A 26121-nucleotide genomic window follows, 5' to 3' on the forward strand; every position below is an offset into this window, starting at 1 on the left:
AAGAAATATCACCATCTAAAGAGGTAGACCAATCATAAATCTAATATTGAGTGGAAAGTTATTTGATTAAATATTTTCTGGTTTGAATGGTTGAATTTGGTTGTACATTTCTTAATCAGAAAAAGATAAATAAAACATTGAACAACTTGTGACAAGAGTTTTACCTTAAGGCATTGATACGTACACGTAGCCATTATATGAACACCATACATGCCATATCACTTTTCTTTATTAAAACTTTTTTTAGCTACAAATAAGTATTTATTCATTAATATGAGATCAAAATCATGGATATGTAACATATGTTCGACCCACTTGGCTTAAAATATAGTAAGTATTCAATAATATACACTACGTACTTCTTTCGTCCAATAAGAGTATGCACTTTTAATTGAGCACGAATAAAAAGAGATAGAAAATAAAATTAATTAAAGTATTGTTAGTGTAGAATGAGTTTGACCTCATTAGAGAGAAAAATGTTTTCAAAATTAAAAAGTATATATTTCTATTGAACCAAGAAACGAGTGTATACTATTGTGGGACAGAGCAAGTAGTATAAACCAAAATTATTATTAAAATGTACTCCTATGCACTTATTACTAGAGAAGATTTGCTCTTTTGATGCCTTAATGTCTCGTTTGGTGCAAAGTACATTATCTTCGTAACATTACTTTACAGTTTACACAAATTGTAATACTGTTAAATATACTCGACACAAATTGTAATCCTATAATATTATAAATTGTAATCACACATATAACAACCAAGCCATAGGAAACGAGCATATCTAAAGACACCAGCAATTGCCAATTAGAGCTACAAAATTAGCCTACATATGATAGCTGTTTTGTTCTTTCTATAAAACAATTAATAATGATTTCTCTGACTTATTGAAGGAGAACATATTATCAACTCAACTACAATTTTTCATTAACTTACGAAGCTTATGTTAAGATATATTCTCTCAAACCAATAAGTAGTTCCAATCACCACTTCTGCGTATGAATGAAATCATCGTAGATTATTCCCTTAAAAAATTATTCAATATTTTTTTATGTCTTAGTCTAATTTAACGCAACCCAATGTACAAGGTCAATCTAACACAACTTAATTAATATACTAAGATACAAGTATTTTATATGCAATAATTAAGTCATAAATTTCAGTCACCAAGCTACGCTGATAAATAAGAAATTACTATTAGTCCTTTTTAGTAAAGGGTTAGATAAATTAATCCTTGAGTACACGATGCGACTGTTTATGGCCCGACCCGATACTGAACCAGCACGACACAACAGGCCGGTTTCCCAATTAGATCCGGCCCAGCCCGGTCCAAAAGTTTGATAAATATCTGAGGTAGCAAGATCACCCTTCATCACCAAACTAACTAAATAAACATTTAAATATCTAAGTAGATTTGTGTATATAGTAATCCATCCATCCCAAACACTATAGTCTGATTAAAAACGCAAATCGAAAGATTCACTTATGTAATAAATTCCCAATCATAACATAATATTCCAGAAGCCCCAAAAACCAACAACAAAGCAGAACCGAATAGCCGACCCGACCCGACTCACTCGGAGCGGTTGGCATACCTCTCGACCTTGGCATCATTGAGGTTAATCCCCACCATGGCCTCCCCGAGCCCGCAGCTCACCTCCGCCACCACCGCCGCGTCGTTGTAGTGCGTCACCGCCTGCACGATCGCCCTCGCCCTCCGCGCCGGATCCCCACTCTTGAACACCCCGGACCCGACGAACACCCCGTCGCACCCCAGCTGCATCATCAGCGCCGCGTCGGCCGGCGTCGCCACCCCTCCGGCGGCGAACTGCACCACCGGCAGCCTCCCGAGCTGCTTCGTCTGCATCACCAGGTCGTACGGCGCCCCGATCTTCTTCGCGAAGGAGAACACCTCGTCGTCGTCCATGTTCCTCAGCACGCGGATCTCCCCCATCACCGACCGCACGTGGCGCACCGCCTCCACCACGTTCCCCGTCCCCGCCTCGCCCTTGGTGCGGATCATGGCCGCGCCCTCGCGGATCCGCCGGAGCGCCTCGCCGAGGTTGCGGCAGCCGCACACGAACGGGATGCGGAAGTTGTGCTTGTTGATGTGGTTGTCCTCGTCGGCGACGGTGAGCACCTCCGATTCGTCGACGTAATCGATCCCGATCGATTCTAAGATCTGCGCCTCGACGAAGTGGCCGATCCGAGCCTTCGCCATGACCGGAATCGTCACGGCCTGCTTGATCTCCTTAATCAGCTGCGGATCTGACATCCGAGCGACGCCGCCTTGGGCGCGGATATCGGCGGGGACGCGCTCCAGCGCCATGACGGCGCAGGCGCCGGCCTCCTCCGCGATGCGAGCTTGCTCGGCGTTGACGACGTCCATGATGACGCCGCCGCGGAGCATCTGAGCGAGGCCGACCTTGACGGAGAAGGGGGATTGCTTGGTGGTCTCGGCGATGCCGCCGTTGCCGTACACGGTTACAACTCCGGTTCCGGCCATTTTTGAGGAGGATAAAGCTTCGTAGAGAGAGAGAGGGGAGAGGGAGAGGGAGAGGGAGAGGGATAGGGACAGTTATGAAATGGGTGGGGTGGAGTGATGTATATATATATGATGGATCCGCGAATTTCTGATGTTAGTAAAAACTGGTAGAGAATGAAAACTACAACACACAGAATTTACGTGGTTCGATTTACTGAAGTAAATCTACGTCCACGGGAAGAAGGGAGGGCAAGATTGTATTGCTTGATCTGGGATTACAGCTTACAACACAGACTTGCTATATGATTTTATCTCTAGAGAGTTTTTTTTCTCCTTCTATCTGATCTAAGTTCTATTTATATCTTGAACTAAGATCGTGGCTTGCATCACCACCCTAAGTCGTGGATGTCGTGTAGGTCATGGCCTAAGATCGTGGATGTAGCGTAGGTCATGGCCTACGATCGTGGCCTGAGTTGACACCACGTGGTAGTGGGTGTGTTGGACATCCTGTATGGGTCCACTAACTCCTTGTTCGGTCGAATACTGAGACCGAACTGCTTTGGTTGCCGATCTGAGAGTAGAGCTTGATGCCGACCTGAGAGCAGAGCTTGATTGGATGGCTTTTACCGAGCTGTAGGCTGAGGCCGAACTCTTTGGTAATGCCGAACTCATACTCCTGCTTTGGTTGCCGATCTGAGAGTAGAGCTTGATGCCGACCTGAGAGCAGAGCTTGATAGGTTGGCTTTTACCGAGCTGTAGGCTGAGGCCGAACTCTTTGGTAATGCCGAACTCATACTCTTCCTTGGGCTTTGGGCTGATGGGCCGTCATTGCTGTTGGGCTTGTTTAGTACGCACCCCATCACTACCCCCCCCGAAAAGCGAAGTGAATCACTTCGGCGAAGCGAGTCACTTCGGCATTCTGGAAAAGGGTACGGGGGAGGCTGAAGTCAGGGGACGTGCCCTGCGCGTGACTGCATTAAATGCGGCATTAAATGCGACAGTAAAATCCGGCCGTCGAATCCTGAAAAGGTGGAATATGAAACGGTGCGATGATTTGAAATCTTTTCCAAATCTGATAAATACCGCCTTTCTTCATCATTTGAACACCTTTGCTATTGGCTTCTTCTGCACTCTCTATCTTTTGCGTGAAAAATTTCCTTCCGCTTTCAAAAATTTCCTCAGGATTTCTTCAAACTTTCAAAGAGTAAGAACCATGTCTGCTTCTTCTTCGTCTGAGTCTGGTAGCGGTAGAAAAGGGGGTAAGGGGTCTTCTAGCCGGAAAGAATCCGGGGAGAAGACCGTAGAGTATTTTCACAGTATCTTGAGTAAGGATACTGTGATATCCCTTTACGAAAAATATCTTCTTCCCGGGGGGAAGGCGGTGGTTCCCGACGATGATCATAGGGCTAACGACCCGCCGGAGGGTTATGCCACCGTTTACGAAGCCTGCTTAGAATGCGGGCTTCGTTTCCCTCTTCCCCCACCTTTTGTAGAGCTTCTTGATTTTTTTCAACTCCCTTTAGGTCAGGTGACTCCGAATTCTTGGAGGCACTTGTCGGCTTTTGCTGCCGAACTCCGTAGGTTAGATAAGGATCTGTCTCTGCGGGCAATCCTTAATTTTTTCCAATTTAAAAGGAAGGGATCTTGGTTTTACTTGATCCCCTTACAGCCTTTTAGGGCCTTCTGCAAAACCAAATGGCCGAAATGGCAAAACCGCTTCTTTTTTTATAATAGGACAGCGGCTCCGGGCTTCCCCTGGAGAGGGCCGAAGTCCGTGATTCCTCATCCTCGGTTAGAACCATTGGCCGAGCTCGATGGCGAGCTCAACAAGATTCCCATAGTTAGGAAACAATACACGGAGTCTGAGCTCGTCAAGGGCGACGTCGTGTTCGACATCTCGTCTTCGGACGAAGAGGCCGAGGGTGAGGATTTCTCTTTATGTTCTACTGCTTTAACGAAGAAAACTAACCTTGCTTTCTTGCTTTTTGGCAGTGTACATGCTGAACAAGGCTACCCGAAAATCTTCGGAGTCCAAGGAGCCGGAGAGGCCGAAAACCACCAGCTCGGCGTCTGATGCCGAGAGGACTCCGAAAAGGCAAAAAACCTCTTCGGATCCGAAGAAGCCGGAGTCAACTTCGGCAAAGGGGAGGGGGAAGGCCCAGAAGCCCCCGAGAGCGCCAGAGAAAGACGTGGTCTTGGCGCCTCCTTCGGAACATATCTGTGAGCCGTTTTTATGGCCCACGGACTTCGCCGAGGTGAATTCTCTTCTTGATTTTCTGGCCTTGCTTTTTTCCTGTATTTTTTGTGGTCCCTTTGTTGACTTTTTTCTTTATTCATTTTCAGAGGAACGATATGCTCTCCAAGCTCGTCGCCGTCGAACTCTCCAAAGCGTCCAATGACTATGCTGAGATGCAGAGGAAGTTGGCGGCTGCTTGTCATCGGGCCGAACAGGCTGAGGCTAACTTTGAGAAGGCCAGAGCTGCTAGGATTTCGGCCCAGGATGAAGCTCAGTTTGCCAAAAACCAGCTCGTCATCCAGCGGGAGCAGACGAAACGGAGGGATGCTGCTGCCGTGGTTGCCCAAGGGGAGGCTCTCCGTGTTTACACGGAGAAACTCTTTTTGAGCAGCCAGTTCTCGGCCTTTGTCGGTAGTCTGGTAAGGCTAATTGCCGATAAGGGCGAGCAGGGGGCCGACGTCGTGCTGCCTCTGTACAGCCGAGAGATAGCGGCTCGGCTTCAGAATCTGCCGCTCCTTGAGGAGCTCGCTTCATCTTCGGTCCTGCTTTCTGCAGACCGAGTCCGGAGTTGTCGAGCTGATCGGGACGAGAACCTGGAGGCTATCTTTGTCTCCGTGGGACCCGTTTCACCCGCTTCGACTTACCACGGAGAGGGTGAGGCCGAGCCGCTGGAGCTGGAGGCCGAAGTCGAGCGGGCCGGGCATCCGGAGAAGGAGGCCGATCAGGAGGCGGAGGCGAGGCCGGCAGGAGGCGAGGCTGAGGCTGAGGTAGCCCAGGAGAAAGAAGCTGTACCAGACCGAGGAGCCGGAGACGAAGCTGGCGGAGTATGATTTCGTCTCCCTTCTCTTAGTCTAGTTTCTTCCTTGTAAAATGGCCTTGAAGCCCTAGTGTAAAAAATTTTCCTTGTGAATGAAAAATTCTCTACACTTGTCTTCGTATAGCTTTTCGTGCTCGCCTTTATTCCTGTTGTATTTTACTATCTGCTCGGTACAGCTGCCGAACTAATATAGCTGCTTTGTACCCAAGGAGATGGAGATACTTCACTGGAAACGGCTGTACTCTTCGGCTTTGGACGAAGCTGAGAGAAGAGCTATAGCCGATCAGACGAAGAATGACGAGCTTCTGGCTCGTTTAGTGAAGCTGGAGGCCGATATCAAGGACTTAGAGTCCGATAAGAAAGATCTGGAGGCCGAGCTGAATACGGCCATTGCTGAGAGGACTGCGTATGAGGATTACATCCGTGTGCGCGGGGGAATGACCATATCAGATGTTCAGAGTCGAGTTGACGAACTGTGGGAGGAATATCATGTACTCCGTATGAACAATGTGCTGGAGAGCCCGGCTTGCCAACAAGTTGTGACATCACTGCGGCGTTGGGCTTCTCGGTACAACATTGTTCTTTCTCGGCGCCCCTCCATAGAAAGATTCCTTCGGCATATCGCGCCAACAGATGCTCGCACTCCAGATCAAACCTCTGGTTCCCTTGTTCAAAATCCTACTCCCAGCCAACAACGAACTCCGGAACAGCCGGAAACGTCAAGACGAGAACGGGCTCAGGAGCAACCGGAATCGTCAAGACAGGGACGGACTGAAATTCGCCGAGGAGTTGTGACTATGAGCGAGCAAGATCAGCAGATGCTTATTGCAGAGACTCTTCATCGCCGAGGTGTTAGGACTTCTCGGGCTCGGGGAAGAGGCGTTGGGTCGAGGATAGCATCTCGTCGACCTGCTTATTCTTCATCTGCTCGGAACAACCGAACTCGGCTTCCAGAGGATTTTGCAGATAGGTGGCTTAACTTCAGCAACCCTGGACAGTAGAATAGTCCTTTGTAATAGCGTAACGCCATTTTGTAGGGTAGCTAAGTTGTATGCCGAACAAGATTTGAAAAATGAAATTTTGTTTTCGCTTCTAACACTGTATTTACAGCTTAGCGAAAAAATTTCATCGTACTCGTCCTCGGTCTTATGAAGTAAACTTCTTTGACCGGACTTGGGCCTTGGTCTTATGAAGTAAACTTCTTTGACCGGACTTGGTCCTTGGTCTGATGAAATAAACATCTTTGACCGGACTCGTCTTTGGTCTGATGAAATAAACATCTTTGACCGGACTCGTCTTTGGTCTGATGAAATAAACATCTTTGACCGGACTCGTCTTTGGTCTGATGAAATAAACATCTTTGACCGGACTTGGTTTGTGTTCTAATTTGGCGATTTTTGTCGCCGGGATCGAACTTTCCCTTGTCCTAATTCGGCGAGTTTTATCGCGTGGATCGGACTTTCCCTGTTAACCGAAGTGGTCTTATGCAGTAAACCTCTTTGACTAGACATGGTCGTCCCCGGTCTTATGAGGTAAACTTCTTTGACCGAACTTGGTCGTCCTAATTCGGCGAGGTTTATCGCGTGGATCGGACTTTCCCTTATTGCAGTTCGTTTCAGACGAAGTGCTTGTTAAGCTGAATCGCGGTCTTGTATCCTCCTTGGAAGCTTGGACTCACAATCGTTGGCTTATTGCAGTTCGTTTCAGACGGACTGCTTGTTAAGCTGAATTGTGGTCCTATATCCTCCGTAGAAGCTTGGACTCACAATAGTCTTTAATAATCGATCTAAAAAGGAGATCAGTCTTTAAAGAACGATATACCTTGGTACCATTTGTAAGAGACGACAAGCACATAGAGACAAAACACATAGAGAAAAAATGAAAAGGACGAAGGAAAAAAACTTTAAACCCTTTTTTTTAAAAAACGACAAGTAAAAGGTACAAGTAAAAAACAAACAAATAAAAACACATACCCCTATGACCGAACTAGACACAAGACGGACTGACCGGACTTTTGTCTCTTACAAGTGGAACTTCTTGAGGTTGGAGACGTGCCATGTTCGGGGTACTTGTTCTCCTGACATGTGAGTCAATTTATAAGACCCTTTGCCGAGGACTTCTGACACCCGATATGGACCCTCCCATGTGGGTTCGAGTTTGCCCAGCTTTTCTGCTCGGCTTACTTCGTTGTTTCTCAAGACGAGATCTCCCACTTGAAATTGAAGCTTTTTCACCCTTTGGTTATAATACCGGGCTACTTGCTCCTTATACTTGGCTGCTTTTATGCACGCCAATTCTCTTCTTTCTTCGGCGAGATCTAGTTCTGCTCTCAGTCCGTCGTCATTCATTTCTGAGGAGAAATTTAGAGTTCGGGGACTGGGTACGCCGATCTCCACCGGAATTACGGCTTCAGTGCCGTACACCAGACTATACGGAGTTTCACCGTTGGAGGTTTTGGGTGTAGTTCGGTAGGACCATAGGACTTGAGGGAGATTTTCTACCCATTGTCCTTTGGCTTGTTCTAACCGAGCTTTTAACCCTTTCACCAGAATCCGGTTCGTTACTTCCGTTTGTCCGTTTGCTTGGGGATGGGAGACCGAAGTGAACCGCTGTTGAATGTTCAGCTCTTGGCACCAATTCTTGAACGTCTTGTCGGTGAACTGAGTCCCATTATCCGAGATGAGGATGTGGGGTATGCCAAATCGGCACACTATGTTCTTCCAGACGAAGTCCAATGCCTTTGAGCTCGTTATCGTAGCTAATGGTTCAGCCTCCACCCACTTCGTGAAGTAGTCCACGGCAACGATAAGGAATTTCATTTGCCGAGGAGCTTGAGGAAGTGGTCCCACTATGTCTATGCCCCATTGCATGAAAGGCCAAGGGCTTTGCATAGTGTATAGATCGGTCTGCGGCATCCTTGGGACATTTGCATGAATTTGGCACTTCGTACACTTCTTGACGAGCTGCACTGCCTCTTGTACCATGGTTGGCCAATAATATCCCCATCTCAGAACTTTTTTAGCTAAAGCTCTGGCTCCGATGTGGCTACCGCACGATCCTTCATGAACTTCTCTGAGGATGTAGTCCGTCTCTTCTGGTCCTACGCACCGCAATAACGGTTGGAGGTAAGACTTTCTAAAGAGGACTCCTTCATGAAGTTCGTACCGAAGTGCTCGGCACGTGATCTTCCGAGCTTCTCTCTTATCCTCGGGCAATTGTCCTTGATCCAGATACTGCAAGATCGGCGTCATCCAGTTCGGCGAGCTGGATACTGAATGTACCTCGGCTTCATCAATGCTTCGATGCATTAATTCTTCCGCCTTTGAGCTCGGATCTGAGGCCAACTTACTTAAGGTATCTGCTCGGCTATTTTCCGCTCTGGGAATGCGGATTATCCGAAAATAGGAGAAACTTCGGCTGATGCTTCGCGCTTTGTCCAAATACTTCTTCATTCTCTCGTCACGAGCTTCACTTGTACCCAACATGTGATTTACTATGACTTGTGAATCACAATGGACTTTGAGAGATTTGACGAGCAGACTTTGCGCTAACTGGAGTCCGGCCAGGAGGGCTTCGTACTCGGCTTCATTATTAGTAGTGGGGAATAGGAAACGAAGTGAGTAGGTTACCTCGTGTCCGTCGGGAGCGACAAGTAAAATACCAGCTCCACTTCCCATCTTGTTTGAAGCTCCATCTACGAATCCGCTCCAGCAGTCCGGCGGCTCTACTTCGGATTCCAAGGGCTGTGCTAGTTCGGCATTGGCAGAATTCTTCTGTTCGGCAATAACAGGAATTGCTTGATCGAACTTCGCTTCTGCAAGAAAATCCGCCAAGGCTTGTCCCTTGATGGCTTTCCGAGGTAGATATTCAATTGTGTGCTCTCCCAACTCTATAGCCCACTTGGCGATTCTGCCTGATGCTTCTGGTTTGGTCAACACTTGCCGAAGTGGCAGATCAGTTAAGACGCATACCTTGTGAGCATAGAAGTATGGCCGCAGTCTCCTTGCTGCATTTACTAGTGCCAGAGCAATCTTTTCCAGAGGTTGATACCTGGTTTCTGGACCTCTTAATGCTCGGCTTGTAAAATAGATGGGAAGCTGCTTTGGGCCTTCTTCTCGTACAAGCACCGCGCTGATGGTTTGATCCGATGCCGCTAAGTATAAGAATAGTACTTCGGCTTCGGTTGGAGCAGAGAGAATAGGAAGCTCGGCTAGATAACTTTTGAGCTCGTCAAAGGCCTTTTTCTGCTCGGCTCCCCACTCGAACTTTGGTGCCTTTTTCAACACCTTGAAGAACGGCAGTTGCTTTTCGGCTGCTTGGGAAAGGAATCGATTCAGTGCGGCTAGACATCCGGTTAGCCTTTGCACCATGTATGGACTTCGGCATAGCCATGTTCTGAACGACTTGAACTTTTGAGGGGTTTGCCTTGAGTCCGTCCTTTGAAACCCAACAACCCAGAAACTTTCCCGAATCTACCAAAAGGTACACTTTTGGGGATTAAGTTTGAGGTTGGCTTTCTTGAGCACGTTGAGAGTGGACTTGAGGTTGTGCTCGTAATCCGAGGTGCTTTTGCTCTTGACGACTATATCGTCAACATACACTTCGACCTCCTTTCCAATCAGGTGCCGAAAAAGCTTGTCTACCATCCTTTGATAAGTGGCTCCGGCATTCTTTAAACCGAATGGCATCTTTTTATAAGCGAAAATGCCGAAATCAGTAATGAAGGCCGTTTTTGAAGCGTCAATCTCATCCATTAAAACCTGATGGTATCCTTTGTATAGATCAAGAAAACAAAAAATTTCAAAGCCTATCAGAGCTTCTACTTTTTTATCTATGTTCGGAAGGGGATAGCAATCTTTGGGACAGTGCTTATTTAGATCGGTGAAATCTATGCACATCCGCCATCCTCCTTCCTTTTTCTTGATCATGACAGGATTGGCTACCCACGAAGGATACTTCACTTCGAATAACACATCCGCCTTCAATAATTGACGGACTTCGTCATGGATGACTTGACTTCGTTCTGCCGCAAAGAGTCTTTGCTTCTGTTTTATCGGCCGGACCGAAGGATCAATATTTAAACGATGAGTGATTACCTCGGGGGGCACTCCGGTCATGTCCAACGGAGACCATGCAAAGACGTCTTTGTACTCCTTGAGGAGCTGGATGGTTTTTTCCCGTAGTAGAGGCGTTCCCGCGAAACCGATCTTGACCGTTCTGGATGGATCATCTTCGTATAACTGAACGGTCATTGAGTTCGGCTCTGGTGTGACTTCGGTAATTTCGCTTGCCTCTGACTCCGGCTGCTGTGATTGCTATGCTTGATGATGCCGATCTGATTGCTCGGCACTTTTAAGCGCAATCTGCAGACACTCTTTTGCTCTCTTTTGGTCACCTCGGATGACCGCTATCCCTCCTTTAGTAGGGATCTTGATGGTGAGGTGATAAGTGGAGCAAATGGCCCGAACTGTGTTGAGCCAGTCTCTTCCCAGGATGACGTTGTACGGGGACCGAGCTTTCACCACGAAAAACTCAATCATCGTACTGGAGCTAGTAGGCGCTTTCCCCACCGTGATCGGAAGGCTGATAATACCTTCAGGGCGGGTGTCCTCCTGGGCGAAGCTCTTCAGGGGAAGCGGAGCCGGGCTGAGCCGAGCTGGGTCCACTTCTAGTTTGTCGAAGCACTCTTTAAAAAGAATGCTGACTGACGCTCCTGTATCCACAAACACCCTGTGGATCAGTTTGTTTGCCACTCCGGCTTGGATGACAATGGCGTCTTGGTGAGGAGAGATGGCCGGGACGGGATCAGCATCCGAGAACGTAATCACTTCGTCCTGCTTCAGCCTTTTATGCGTTGGCTCTTCTCGATTGGAGCCTCTGCGCTCTGACTTCAGGGACGACTTGGTCTTCCCGGCAGGGAGAGCGTCAATAGTCAGGATTACTCCATCATATTGCGGCTCGTCATCGTCTTCGGGATCCGGCTGCCTTTTCGGATCCTGAGGAGCGCAGTTCGCACCTCTCTGCTTCTTATTCTTCTTTGACTGCTTGCTTTGGTATTTTTTCAATGTCCCTGCCCTCACAAGAACATCGATACCTGCAGCCAAGTTTCTGCACTCCTCGGTATCGTGACCGTGGTCTTGATGGTAGGAGCAGTAGTTATCCTGGGTCGGCGCGCGGCAGATTTCGTCATCCGCTTTGGCTTTTCGAACAGGTCAGAGTGTAGTTCGAAAATTTCCGCTCTCGGCTTGTTCAGCGGTACGAACTGAGCGGGCGGCTTCTCGGGATTGAGACGGGGTCCCAATCTGTCTTGCACCGGAGTCCTTTGAATCCTTTCAAAAGGAGTTCGGCGAGGATGTCCCTGATCGCCAAAAGGAGTTCGGCGAGGATGTCCCTGATCGCTATGATCGGGCTTCCTCCTGTCTCCTCGGGACGATGAGCTGTCTAACGACCGTTTGCGACGGTCTGCCTCATCGGCCCGGGAGTACTGGTCCGCAATGTCCCACATTTCCTGAGCTGTCTGCGGACCGCACTCAACGAGCTTCCTGTAGAGAGCTCCGGGCAAGATTCCATTTTGGAATGCCGAGATGACAAGCAGATCGTTGAGATCGTCTACTTGCAGGCATTCCTTGTGGAATCTTGTCATAAAGTCGCTGATTTTTTCGTCGCGACCTTGACGAATGGAAAGCAGCTGAGCCGAAGTGATTCGGGCTTCCGCTTTCTGAAAGAACCTCCTGTGGAAGGCATCCATTAGATCTCGGTAAGATCTGATGCTGCCCTGGGGGAGGCTATCGAACCACCTTCTCGCGTTCCCGATGAGCAGCTCGGGAAACAGCTTGCACATGTGGACCTCGTTGAGACCCTGGTTCGCCATGTTATACTGATAGCGCCCCAAGAAATCGTGAGGGTCCACGAGCCCGTCGTAAGTCATCGACGGAGTTCGGTAGTTCTGTGGTAGGGGAGTTCGGGTGATGTCGTCCGAGAACGGAGTCTTCAGTGCTCCGTACACGGCGAATCCGATATCTCGTCGGTATGGAGGAGATTGAGTTCTCCTGTGATTCCGGTACCGAGGAAGAACAGGAATATGTCGGGGTTGAGGATTCTTCTTCCTGGAAGACACGGCACTACTGCGGTAGTGACTTTCATGTCTGGATGAGGAAGGAGAATCCTCCGTTTTCGTCTTCGGCTCTTGGCTCTTTTGCAGGAAGGCTAAGAACTCATCCTGCTTCTCAGCCAAGAACAGCTTGACAGCCTCATTCAAATCAGGCTGCTGGGAAGACTCAGTGGGACGATTTTTGGAGCGGCCTGTTCATTCGCCATGAGAACTGGTGGTGGATTTATCCCTAGGCTGTTTTCCAGACCTATGGGATGGATTGGCTTCCTCCTGGTTCTCACGGGCAGGAATACGGGTACTCTGAGATCTGGTATGCATTTTTTGGGTGGAAAAAAATGGATCAAAAATTCGCTTTATCACAAATTTTGTTCTCTGCTTCCCACAGACGGCGCCAGTGATGGATCCGCGAATTTCTGATGTTAGTAAAAACTGGTAGAGAATGAAAACTACAACACACAGAATTTACGTGGTTCGATTTACTGAAGTAAATCTACGTCCACGGGAAGAAGGGAGGACAAGATTGTATTGCTTGATCTGGGATTACAGCTTACAACACAGACTTGCTATATGATTTTATCTCTAGAGAGTTTTTTTTCTCCTTCTATCTGATCTAAGTTCTATTTATATCTTGAACTAAGATCGTGGCTTGCATCACCACCCTAAGTCGTGGATGTCGTGTAGGTCATGGCCTAAGATCGTGGATGTAGCGTAGGTCATGGCCTACGATCGTGGCCTGAGTTGACACCACGTGGTAGTGGGTGTGTTGGACATCCTGTATGGGTCCACTAACTCCTTGTTCGGTCGAATACTGAGACCGAACTGCTTTGGTTGCCGATCTGAGAGTAGAGCTTGATGCCGACCTGAGAGCAGAGCTTGATAGGTTGGCTTTTACCGAGCTGTAGGCTGAGGCCGAACTCTTTGGTAATGCCGAACTCATACTCTTCCTTGGGCTTTGGGCTGATGGGCCGTCATTGCTGTTGGGCTTGTTTAGTACGCACCCCATCAATATATATGTGTGTGTGAATTGGGGATTTTGGGTGGAAAATTAGGGATTCTGATAAATTGGGGTATTTTAATGGTGAAGAAGAGGCCAAATCAAGAGTTTGTTTTTCCAAGAAGGCTAGGGTTTGGGTTTGGGATATTTCTTCTTCGTTGGCACAATTGGAGGCGCACCAAAATAGAATCTCTTTGTTATTTGTTGTCCTAATTCGTCCCCAAATAATAGACTTAACGTATCCAATGTGATTTTTAATGAAAATATTAGGGAATCACTTTATTGGATATATGATATTTAATTATTTATTGATTTCTAAGATCTATTTTTGTTGATGAGTTTTAAGATACTGAAATACAAACAATTTTTTCGAACTTGATGCCATCTTTAATATAAAAGAAGATAAATAATTGTGAGTTGCAATAAAAACCTAAGGAAAAATTGTGCCAAAAAGGAGACGTGTAAAAAATATACAACCATATTACTATCATAGAAGCTTACGAAAAAGTAACAAAATAATACAGTAGTAAAAAAAAGCAGTACATTTAATCTAATACGTATATATTTTTCTGGAGCTTGTTGATAACTTATTTATAGGGCAACTTCATTGAATAGTTCAACAAAATAACTACCAAATTTTATGAATGCATAAAAAATTAGTAAATTTAAAAGCATTTATGGTTTGCTTGTTTCATAACATTTTCTCCTTTTTAATTATAAAAATGTCGTCAATGATCTCAGATAACCGGACAAATTTAATTAAATAAAATTACAATAACTAAATAAGTCTATGATAATAACAATAATGAGCTACGTATATAATAAAACCCTCTACAATAATCAATAGTTTTAGCAAATGGCCCAATTAAGGAGAAAAATAGAGTATGAAATAGGCCCGACCCAAAAAATGTTATGGGCTGCAGACTTCGGGCCCAAATGACTTACCTGGGCTTAGCTTAAGTAATAAAAGCAGAACACTCAAATGAAAAAATCAAAATAGAAAGAGTTTCTATTTATAGAAAAAGGATGATGAAGCAGTAAAAATAGAACCCTTTTAATATTTGCTTGTTTATAATAATTTCTATATATTTTAATGATAAAAATTGTCGTCTAATGATGGTCTCATATATTTAATTGCATAGAATGATTTTAACTCAATAGTAATAAAAACAATGAGCTAAGAATATAATAAATCCCTCTACTCTAATTGATTATTTTATGGCCACTTCTAACAAATGGTCTGCTCTATTACATACATTTGCTACCGAAGGCTCAATTAAAATTATAGCATCAAACAGGCCTGACCCAATAAATGTATATGGGGCTGCAGAATTCGAGCCCAAATGATGTATATGGGCTTAGCTTCAATGGCAAAATTGAGACACTCAAACGGGAGAATCGAAATCGAATCAATGTACTCGATCTTTTGGAACTTTTGGAAGAACCTCAACATATTGTATTCATCCTTGTCTCAATTCATCGAAGCAGGGATAAGTGCCATAGAGATAGAGACAGGCAACCTGTGCAACTCTTAATGCGATTATAAGCATTTTCTTTCGAAGTGGAACATTCAGAAGCTGCTCCACCTTTGACATTCCGAAACATGAAGTTATGATACATTCGAAATTGCAACCTACAAAGGCCAGAAAATTTGAAATGACCAAGTAATTTGCAAATGGCACAGAATCTTTATCTCAACATGTTGTTTCCAGTTATTTTGGATTCCTGGTACATGAGTCCTCCCCACAACAGCTAGCAACGACTGACTTATGCTGGAGTGCATAACGTATGGTGGTCTTGTAAGATTCAGGTAGAGGTGCAAAAGAGACGTGTCGGCCCAATATCTCAAAGTTGTAATCTATCACCAAAAGAAAAAAATTACTCACTAGAAACTAAGAAGTGATGTGCGGATGATTTTCTAGCTGTAGGCAGTGGAAAGGGATAAACAAAAAGAAGAGAAATAGCTCACCTCTATAGGTCTATCACCAAGTATGACCTTGGCACCATATTTTGTTGCCTCAATATATGCCGTACGAAAATCTCCACCGGGCACATGCTCATATTTAATAAAAAAGAAAGATTATGGATATGTATAAAAAAAAGATGCTTCTTTATCAAGTTAGCATAAATGAAAAATTGAATCATACCTTAGCAACATACCGCTTGAATAGAATTGAATAAAGACTTTCATTTTTCTTCCACATATGCACCATGTCTTGCAAGGTTGGCATCTGTAAACAATGCTTATTAGTGAAATAAGTTGAAAGGAGTATTAAATAAAGATAGACAAAGGAAGTTAAGATCATTAGTTGAGAGAGGTTGTTTGTGGAAAGTATACAATGTGGCCAACAAGATAATGTAGGATATAGTCATCGTGATGATGTGGACGGTCGAGCACAGTTGTGCGAAGATCGGTTTGTGGGAGATTTGCTAAAGATGGGAATATATGCTATCCTTATCTCTAGTTCATAAGTAGGAACTGATCATTTCAATATTATTATTATTAGTAGTAGTAGTAGAAGGTAGTAATCATCTTTCCAGAGATCAATAATTTAGACACTTATTCTGTTTGCTTCTTCTTTAAGTTTTTTTATCAAATACATTGCGTTCATCTCTCTTCAATTAGAGTATTCTCTTGATCCTTTCATCGAATATCTTTGGTGCGAATGGTTAGATTGAGTTATTTCATTGAGCACCTCTTGTGCTTCGCTCTACTGCCTAATTGAGTTGGAATTGGAAAATAATGACAGATTTTTTCCAATATCTTCTCGTCACTGTGATGTTTCAAACCCACAGAAACCAAACAAGAGCACTGAATTCAAAACCACTTCTAACTAATTTCGGGCACCAAATTCAATTGATTTCACAGAAACTGAAAAACAAATAGTACAAGTATGAGCAACCAACCTCAATTTTATCATGCGTAAGAATATGGCGGCGACTAGCGCACAGTTCCAAAAAAACAGCCTGCAGTAGATATATAGAAAGATGAGTACAATAATATCATAAAATTTTTAAACAAAAAAATGTAAAGCACCTCTGGTTTAACGGTTTGCATCACAGCCTTAACTTCTGCCCATGATTTCTGAAAAAAAGGAAGAACGAGTGATTAAACAGTTCATATCTCAACAATGCGAAAAATTTAATACGATTGGGAAAAAAATGAGATGCTTCGAATTTAGAGAAATAAAAAAAAAATAAAAACGTAACATTACTCACCGGAGATCTGTGATCGGATCCGATCACATATACATTGCAGACGCCTCCATCCGAAGATGACTCGCACGTGAGCGTTACAACATTCTCCAGCGGCTCCTCTTTCCGCCGTTTCCGCTCATGGTTGTTGTGAGGATCACTAATCCGATCGGTTCCGGCTGTCGCTGCGGGAGAGGAAAGCAACCGGCTCGATTTGGCGGCGGCGTAGAACAGAGGGATGAGCCGATTGGCGAATCCGTACATCTTTAGCTATGTAGCTCTCCAGCAGAGTAGGTTACTTGGGGTATAATGAGGTAGAGGTTTACAATTTATTTGTTTACACTCTTTTGGATTTGAAAATTTTAAATACTACTATTATAAAATTAGTAATTAAAAATATTAGGATATATTAAAAAATACTATACTATAAAAGATTGGAATATAAACTATAAATAATACGATACTACTATATTTTTAGAAGTGGTTTCTGTAGAATCAACTGAATTTGGTGCTAGAAATTAGTTAGAAGTGGTTTTGAATTCAGATTTGTGTGGGCATTGAAAAAAAGCTATCATTATTAACCAATTTTACAATAGCCGATTATTTGGAGAATTAACTGAGCCGATGAAGAGATCAGGCATGGCTGTTTATAAAGGATTTAGGAATAAAGGGCTGGAATTCTAACTCAATTAGGTAGTAGAGCAGAGCAGAAGAGGTGCTCGATGAAAGGATCAAGAGAATACTGTAATTGAAGAAAGATGAACTCCAAGTATTTGATAAAAAGACTGAAAGAGAAAAAAGGAAACAGAATAAGTGTCCAAATTGTTGATCTCTCGAATGATGGTAGATATTCCTAACTTTAGCAAATCTCCCACAAGCTGATCTTCGCACCATACTCACTGACTGATGACTGCGCTCAACTATCGTCGTGCTGACTATATCCCGCAATATCTTGTTGGCCACATTTGTATACTTTCTACAAACCACCTGTCCAAACTAATGATCTTAGCTTCCCTTGTCTATCTTTCTAATACTTTGTTTTACCTCTCAACTTATTTCACTAATAAGCATTGTTTACAGATGCCGACCTTGCAAGATATGGTGCATATGTGGAAGAAAAATGAAAGTCTTTATTCAATTCTATTCAGGCGATATGTTGCTAAGGTATTATTCAATTTTTCATTTACAGATGCCGACCTTTTGTATGTTGCAATTTCGAATGTCTCGTCTTGACATAACTTGATGCTTTTGAACGTCACACTTGGAACGAAAATGCTTAGAATTGCAGCAAGAGTTGCACCGGTTGCTGGTATCTATGTCGCTTATCTCTGCATCGGGAAAGATGGTATAAGTTGACCTCCCGAACCCGAATGACTGACCCCGTAGCCATATGGTTCGACAACCCAAATGACACATACACAAACTCAATGCCTAGCTAGAAAATTTAAACTCGAATGACTTGTAGCCTAGCTCATTGCCTATTCGCTCATCTTCATTTGGGCCCTAATTCTGCAGCCCATAACATTTATTGGGTTTGGGCCTGTTTGATGCTCTATTTTTCTCCTCAATTTTAATTGGGCCTTTGGGAGCAAATACTCCGTATAATTGCTCAGACCATTTGCTAAAACTATCGATTAGAGTAGAGAGTTTTAATTAGGTTAATCTGATCAATTAGATTCATAATTAAGTACTAATTTGATCAAAACACATTTGACCGTTAGAGTTAATACAATATATTGTTTGGGACTAAAAGGTAGCATACTTAATGTGTAGGATCAAAAATATTTTTAGAGTAAATATATGGGATTACATTTGGACTTTAGTCTAAATTGAATGAGTATAAAGATAAAAATAATGAGCTACTTATATAATAGAATCCCTATACTCTAATCGATTATTTTATGGCTGCCTAACAAATTGCCCGACTTTCATATATTTGCTCTATAAGCCAATTATTATTAAAAAAAAAACTTTAACGGGCCCGGTCCGATAATATGTATGCTTCTACTTTTGGGCCCAAATGATGTAATTGGGCCTACTTGCCATTGAAATAATAATACTATTAACAACAATTTATACAATTAGTAAACCCTACTTATATTATCATTCTTATATTTCTAGAGGAGAAATAGGCTTAATTTTAATTTGCTAATACGGACACATTTTCAATTAGTGATTACATATTAAATCACTCATGGTTGTTTTGCAAGGATCATTCGCTTAGGATGTGTAGAATTTGTAGTCTTGGAGCTCTCGATGGGGCTGTCTTTCTCCATCGGGCTCGACTCATGGAGTCACGGGATGGGGTCCAGTCCCATGAGTCGAGCCACTACTCGTGGAGTAGAGCTCGGGACACTGGTTTGCCTCGTGCTTTCTCTCTCATCCGCTAAAAAATTATCGAAAGAGCGCAAGGGGAGTGCGTTGTGGGACAAATCCGGCAATGCAACTCTCCCCGTACACGGTGAATGAGACGAACACGATGGCGAAAGTGTAGTTGGCCTCATCTAATGGATCGGGCCAAATGAGAAATTCACAAAATCTTGGACAAACTAATGATAAGAGGTCTTGGATTTGAAATCAAGTTGGAAAAAAGTAGTGTAGTGTTAAGCAAAAAAGCAAAAAGAGGATTTGAATAATTTTTTGGTGGGGTGGGCTTTTGAGTTTGAATTGAGTGGAAAATTAGTAGCCAAGTTGATGGAGAAAGAAAAAGTGTGGTGCTTCCCACGCCTAGTCCCTCTCCAATTTGGGTTGGATAATAAATTTGTTTTGGTAATGACTATAAATATTTTAAATTTCAATTATTGAAATAATTTTCATTTGTTTTGTTGTGATAATAATGGCTTTTGCACCACCACGATTCTTACAAAATACTGAAAATTCGATGAAGTCACATGCAGAAACAATAATTTAGTTTGGTAGGGGCTTAAGTCCCTCGTTGCTTCTCTGTGCGTCGCTAGCAATAAAGTAGAGGTGGCCAATTTGTATTCTTGATTCTTGACTTGGTCAGATTTTTTGTAAGAGAATATGTATAGTTTCATGGCTTTTGTGGGGAAAGATGAGATGTATAGTTGAGGAGTATAGGGTCCATAAAATTGTTCAATTTTGGAGGCTATAATTTTTTTTCCTTTTATATCTATCATCTTTCAATTTCACCACTAATATGAGTGTTGTATCTCTACTTTTACATGGAAATTGAGAATTTTTTTAATGGTCATCTTCTTAAATTTTAATGGAAGAATTTTCATTCATTATGCAATGAACGACTTCTTGATACATGACTCGCATATTATAACCTTCATATGCCTTACTAGTAGAGTTTGTGCCATCAAAATGTGGTTGCGGCAACGGAAGTAAATTGAAAATCTCAACTTTTTTATAGTAACGTTTCAAAAATCACAAATTTTTATACTCTCTTTCCGTCTATAAAAAATAGTCTCATTTTGTCATTTTGAAATATCTACAAAAAATAGTCTCATTTCTAAAAATGAAAAATTTCTCTCTCATAACTTTTCTCCTCCATCTCATGTTTTACCCACTTTTTCTCCACATTACCAACTTTTCTTACTCCCTCTTACTTTAACAATTTCTCATTAAAACACATGTCGTTCACAAATGAGACTATTTTTTATGGACGGAGGGAGTAATTAATTAGGCTATATTACTAACATTTATCAAGGGTATATATGACATTTCAAGCTTTGCAAATGGGGTGGAGGACAAATACCTTTCACAAGAATATCACGGGCCCTCTCTTTTTATACAAATCACGTTAGAACCACAAGAAATAATTATATTGTAGGACAACCATAAAAATCATTTTGATACAAATACTAATATATCTAAATAATACTACATAAATAAATGTTACTCCACAGTCACCCACTCGTTATGATGGATAGAAAACGGGACCGTGTGCCAGCGAAATCTTAGCCACTCTCAATCAAGTTGCATGACGATAGGGGCGGAGCTAGAATTTTACGTAATCGAAGGATAGAAATTACAAAAGCATTTTATAAAAATGGAAATAATAATAGTATCAATACGAGAGTTGTGCCACATCACATGATTATGGACCCTGATTATTAACTCTAAAAGAAAAGGAAAAAAGATCGATGCTAAAGTGGCTATATTTGAGATCTTTTGTAGGTAGAATTGATATATTCTTGTGGCCATTGCCAAATATTCGTAGCTTCGAATCTCACCAACGAATTTAAATAGTACTCCTCATAAATACAATCATATCTCTCTATTATTGTTGGATTATCTAAAAGTAATTAGTGTGTGGATTGGATTGAATAAATCGTGATTTATTTTGTTCAAGTAAATTATCATCACCACAACATATCATATTCTTGCTAGGATGCAACTACAGCTTATAGTTACCACATAAATCACAAATAGTTAATCGTAATTATTGAATTATTGCCACAATAATTGCAAAGCCGACGGACTATTTATTAAGTTGTGGGGTACAACACATTAGATACAAAATCTCAAGTGCTCAGAACCTACCTTTTGTTTTATTGACATGAATTGTAATTTATATTATAATCTCTTATTTTTATATAGTAAATGAGTATCATTGGTTTATGAAGCTCTTGATGCTCAAAATCTAGACAATTTAACTCCAAAATATAATTCATAATTAAACTACAAAATTAATAATTAAATTACTATCACAACAATCGAAAGGCAGGAACGAAACAAACAAAATATACCAAATCTCTTCTTTTTTTCTTTTTAAATAATACAAATAATCTTCAAAAGTCCACAAAACTGGCACACAATCACCTAAAAACTTTATTTAAAGGGATATTACATAATCATAAGACAAAAAACAGGGGGGGGGGGGGCAAAATTGCATTCTGAAAAACTCGATACAATTATTTAAAATTCTTCTTGTGGCACACAATCATTTCTCTAATTAAAATAATGTGGCCCCAAAAAGCTACCATGAAATAAATCTAATACAATTTGATTATTTTAGAACCCATCACTAAATCTCTTTGGAAGAAAATAGCTGACCATCAGTTTGATAGTAAACTATGTCCCCATTATCACTGACATAATGATCTCTGCTTAGACTTTTCAACAATGTGGGAATCAAGTGAAATGGAACTGGTCCAGATTTTCTGGGCTCTCTGTAGTAATTTCCGAGCACCCTCTTTGCCTCCCTCGTCTGTGAACACCACTCTCGTATATTATTTCAACATTTCATCGGTAAAAAACATGTTTAAATAAATTTGAATTTTCAGGTATTGGAATTAAATTAATTGAAATGTTATGCTACATAACTTATGTTTATATATCATTATAGTCATAGATGTTACAAAGTTGCACAAAAATCAAAGATTGATTTGAAGTGAATAAAAGAACAAATCATACTTAGATTTTTATGTCATTTGTAAAAATAACGGCCTCAATAATCAGTTTCAAAATATCCGAATGATAGTACTACTAAATTAAAAAAATCTAAAGGGTACTCACCGATAGTGCTCAGATATATAGCATAATATTTCTAGTGCAAGAGTTAATTAAGAATTTAAAGTTGTTGTTATGCTAAGATGATCACGTGATTAGGGACTAATTAAATAAATTTAATTATGAATAGAGATCTCACCGCTTCCACTAAATGGTAATGTGGGATCTGGGGGAAGAGGTGGTGTATAACATGGGTGCCAATATCATGGTGAATTTTGTTGAATATTCCGTAGTCTTGATCTACTGTTGTCAATCCTCCTCTTAAATAACTCCATTCCTTACAAGACAAAAAAAGGAAACATTAATAACTACTACTTTCATAGCACATGACTTGTGTCGGAGCACATGACTGGAAATCTCTGATTTAGAAAAGGTTGGTGAGATTCTAATTCAAGATATTTTAAGTAGACATTGTCACTCTTGACAGGACCACGCCATTCGAGTTACTAGAGATTATAATAACGAGAAACGGTATGAGATAAGCCAATATAAATTGGCTAAGTTGATCTTAACACTGAAGTCAAGATACATTGTCATTGATTCAGTTTTCGAGAAAATAGTAAAAGTGAAATGAGACATATTATGTGGGATGGACCGAAATGAAAAAATGGGACAAATTATCTAGGACGGATGGAGTACTAATATAGTCGATTTGAATGTAGATATTTGTGTTAAATAATGTGGCATTCATATTGGGAAACATATGCTAGTGACAGAACTAAAATTAAAATAGAAATAAAACTGAATTAAAATAATACCTTGCTGCGGTACCATGGCAGCTTCTTGTCGTAACCATGGTGATGCAAATATGTCACCGTGTCCAACCACACAACGAATATCTACAAGATTCAAACCCACGACTTCAGAATTTTATTCCAAGATGATAGTTATTTAAATTACAAAATTTGATAATTTCATGAATAGCTATTATCCCTGTGATTTATTTGATAGGAGTTTAACAATATTCTCTATTTCGTATTGCGTCTCATTTGGACTCAATCCGAAATAGCAATACTCTCGATTTCATAGCAGCGTCTTACCAAATAAGGCACACCGTAGAGCTTGAACAACATGGTTGGGCCAACAATGGTGGAAGCATAGAGGAGAGAAGCAACCATTGCAGCCCAACAAACGGTGGAAGTGATGACCAAATCTCTCTCATTGGGTTTGAACAAACTGCTATCTGGGTTGAAATGAGATCCAGTTTTTCCAGGACTTCTATACCACTGAAATTAAATAAATAAATTTAATTTAATTTCCTATGCTGGAAATGTGAATTATTTAAATTTGATGAGAGAGAGAACCATACCAAGTAGAGAGGGTAGGCAAACATGGGGAATGGGATTTTGTATCTCAAGAATTTGGTTGAGAAATCTAGCTGCTTGTATAAATTCTCAGGCAGCTGGAGTTAATAAATTAACTTATTAATCAGTCTCTACGATCAAAGATTCAAGAAGTTATTTAGAAAAAAATGTTTCAAGAAATGTTTACCGGCACCCATGACTCGTCCTTCTCCACATGACCATGATTCTGGTGGTGTGTTCTATGGCTAATTCGCCTAAGTAAAAATACAGATCTATATTAGCCATATTTGTGTGACATTTGTGACTAAAATATAAGATTGACATCCTTTAATAAGAAAATGTTTATAGTATTCGAATAAGAAAATGTTTATAAACCGATCGAGAATCGAGATCAATTTTTAACAAAAGTAACTGTAGCATTGCGAAGAAAAATGTCTCATCTTAAAGATAGATACAGAATAAAAGGAAACAAGCTATAATTTTTATGACCGAGCTAAAATAACATACGAGACTATTATTTGTGAACGGAAGTAGATGATGCAAAAACATAACTAAAATGTTTTTAAGTAGAAAAACTAACCATCCATGATAAGGTACAAGAATTGAAGAATGTAGTATGTGTCCCACCACGTTATTTAGCGTGGTGCTGTCTGAAAAACTCCCGTGCCCACTGCAATGAATCAGCATGCACTAAATTGAATACCAATACAAGTTTATACCACAATACATAAACTAAATAAATTTAAATGCATCCATACATATACTACATACTACTATCAAGCTTGGTACTACAATTATAGGAGCTACCTACAAAATTATTGTTCAATTTGTCAATGTAGCTTCAACACCCAATTATATTACTCTTTCTACTTCTCATTAATTGTAGAAATTGACATTGATACGTATATTAATAAATAAAGAAAAGATTTTTATAAAATGAGATGATATAAACAAATCAATTAAATACACAAACAATACACTAGTAAATGAGAAACGACTGGATTAGCGAGTGCAATTTAATTTATAACTAAATAAAGCAAAATGTGATACGTATATTAATAAATAAATAAACGTTTTTTACAAAATGAGATATAAATAAATCAATTAGATACACAAACAATACACTAGTAAATGAGAAACGACTGGATTAGCGAGTAAGATTTAATTTATAACTAAATAAATCAAAATGTGATTCGATTTAATAAAGAGAGAAAAAAAAAGGAAATGAAATTACCAATCGTGGCCGAGGACGAACAAGGCCCAAAACATGGTGCCCTGCGCCGCCCAGTAGATCGGCCAGAAGATCCAGGTGTCGAAGTAGGCGGCGGCGGCGAGGAGCGCGGCGACGGCGATCAGATCCCAGGCGACGTAGCTGAGGGAGCGCAGGGGGTCCTTCACCCAGCAATGCGGCGGGATCGCGGCGCGGATGTCGGCGATTTTGAACGGCGGCGGCGCGGCGGGGTCGAATTTGTCGGCGGCGCGCTTTCCGATTCCTTCGAGCTGCTCGCATTGGCCGGCGTAAGGCTCTCCCCCTTCAGCGCCACTCTCGGAGAGACGGGCACCGGAAGAAACGGCCATTTTTGGGGGGGATTTGGAGACGAGGAGCTGGTTTTCAGTTGGAAGGAATGGAAAAGGCGTGAGTGGGAATATATATATATATATGCAAAGAGAGAGAGAGGGTTGGTGTGTGTGCGCTTATACGTGTTGGTATGTGTGGAGGAGAGAGGGATTGACTGACCTCATTTTAGGGTTTTTATATTCTTTCCTATTGTTTTTTTATTTTGAATTGTGACTAATTATTGATTTTTAGTAAGTGGAGTAATTGTTAACAAGGATTTCTTAATGAGATCCGAGCTCATATATACAGATTAGGGTCTCTTTTGGAGTACTAGAATTGAAATACAGATGTGTATGAGTTGGTCTAGCATAGAGCCGAGGATAAATGTTTTGGGTTTGAGTCATCATGGCGCAAGCCGTTCGGTCTTTAAATTTATATTTATTTATCCAAAAAAAATGAAATCCGGCTATAATTGCAGTTTTATGGAACTGAGTTTGAAGTTATAATAATTTAAATGACTTTTTTTATATTGTGCAGTAATTTATGTGGTGTTGTTTATATAATGTGAAGAAAAAATACATTGAATAAATAATAAGATAGATATTGTAGTGTTTTCGTTTTTTTTGAAATAGATTATCTATACTGAAAAAAATGCTATGCTTTTTCTAAAGTGAATTAATACGGAGTGAAATAAGTTCATATGTAATTATATAGAATAGTTTTAGACTTTGAATTCTTAATCATTAAATTTATACATATGGTTGAAGAATATTAGAAAAGTAGTCTGGTTTTTATTATTAAATTTATGAGTTTATTTTAATTTTAGGGAAGGTTATAGCAATTCTGTCCTCAAGCAATAGTCAAAATTTTCCAATAAAAATTAGTCTCAGTATATTTTTTTTTGGAGAGTTGAAGAGATAAATATACCTCTTCAAAT

General features: G+C 41.4%; 3 protein-coding genes across 4 annotated transcripts; all 3 read right to left on the minus strand.

Moving 5' to 3' along the window:
• Positions 1-1440: 1440 nt before the first annotated feature.
• Positions 1441-2593, minus strand: LOC121749762 (probable pyridoxal 5'-phosphate synthase subunit PDX1). The gene has a single exon (XM_042144390.1). It carries the CDS (start codon positions 2507-2509, stop codon positions 1577-1579), a length of 933 nt encoding a protein of 310 aa, XP_042000324.1. The 5' UTR covers positions 2510-2593; the 3' UTR covers positions 1441-1576.
• Positions 2594-14807: 12214 nt separating this feature from the next.
• Positions 14808-17189, minus strand: LOC121746502 (traB domain-containing protein-like). Of its 2 annotated transcripts, none has more exons than XM_042140366.1 (6): positions 16866-17189; positions 16684-16731; positions 16554-16613; positions 15794-15877; positions 15616-15699; positions 14808-15504 (listed from the first exon to the last, which is right to left on the minus strand). In XM_042140366.1, the coding sequence occupies exons 1-6, from the start codon at positions 17103-17105 to the stop codon at positions 15280-15282; spliced, it is 741 nt and encodes a 246-aa protein (XP_041996300.1). In that variant the 5' UTR covers positions 17106-17189; the 3' UTR covers positions 14808-15279. The 2 variants fall into 2 exon arrangements, with proteins under 2 accessions (XP_041996300.1, XP_041996299.1); XM_042140365.1 differs by having other exon boundaries at positions 15616-15702.
• Positions 17190-21554: 4365 nt separating this feature from the next.
• LOC121748592 (acyl-lipid omega-3 desaturase (cytochrome b5), endoplasmic reticulum-like) lies at positions 21555-25304 on the minus strand. The gene is made up of 8 exons (XM_042143052.1): positions 24861-25304; positions 24207-24296; positions 23814-23880; positions 23632-23724; positions 23363-23548; positions 23081-23161; positions 22462-22599; positions 21555-22020 (listed from the first exon to the last, which is right to left on the minus strand). Exons 1-8 carry the CDS (start codon positions 25202-25204, stop codon positions 21838-21840), a joined length of 1182 nt encoding a protein of 393 aa, XP_041998986.1. The 5' UTR covers positions 25205-25304; the 3' UTR covers positions 21555-21837.
• Positions 25305-26121: the final 817 nt, after the last annotated feature.

Source organism: Salvia splendens, chromosome 9 (assembly GCF_004379255.2).
Source record: "Salvia splendens isolate huo1 chromosome 9, SspV2, whole genome shotgun sequence".
Classification (NCBI taxonomy): Eukaryota; Viridiplantae; Streptophyta; class Magnoliopsida; order Lamiales; family Lamiaceae; genus Salvia; species Salvia splendens.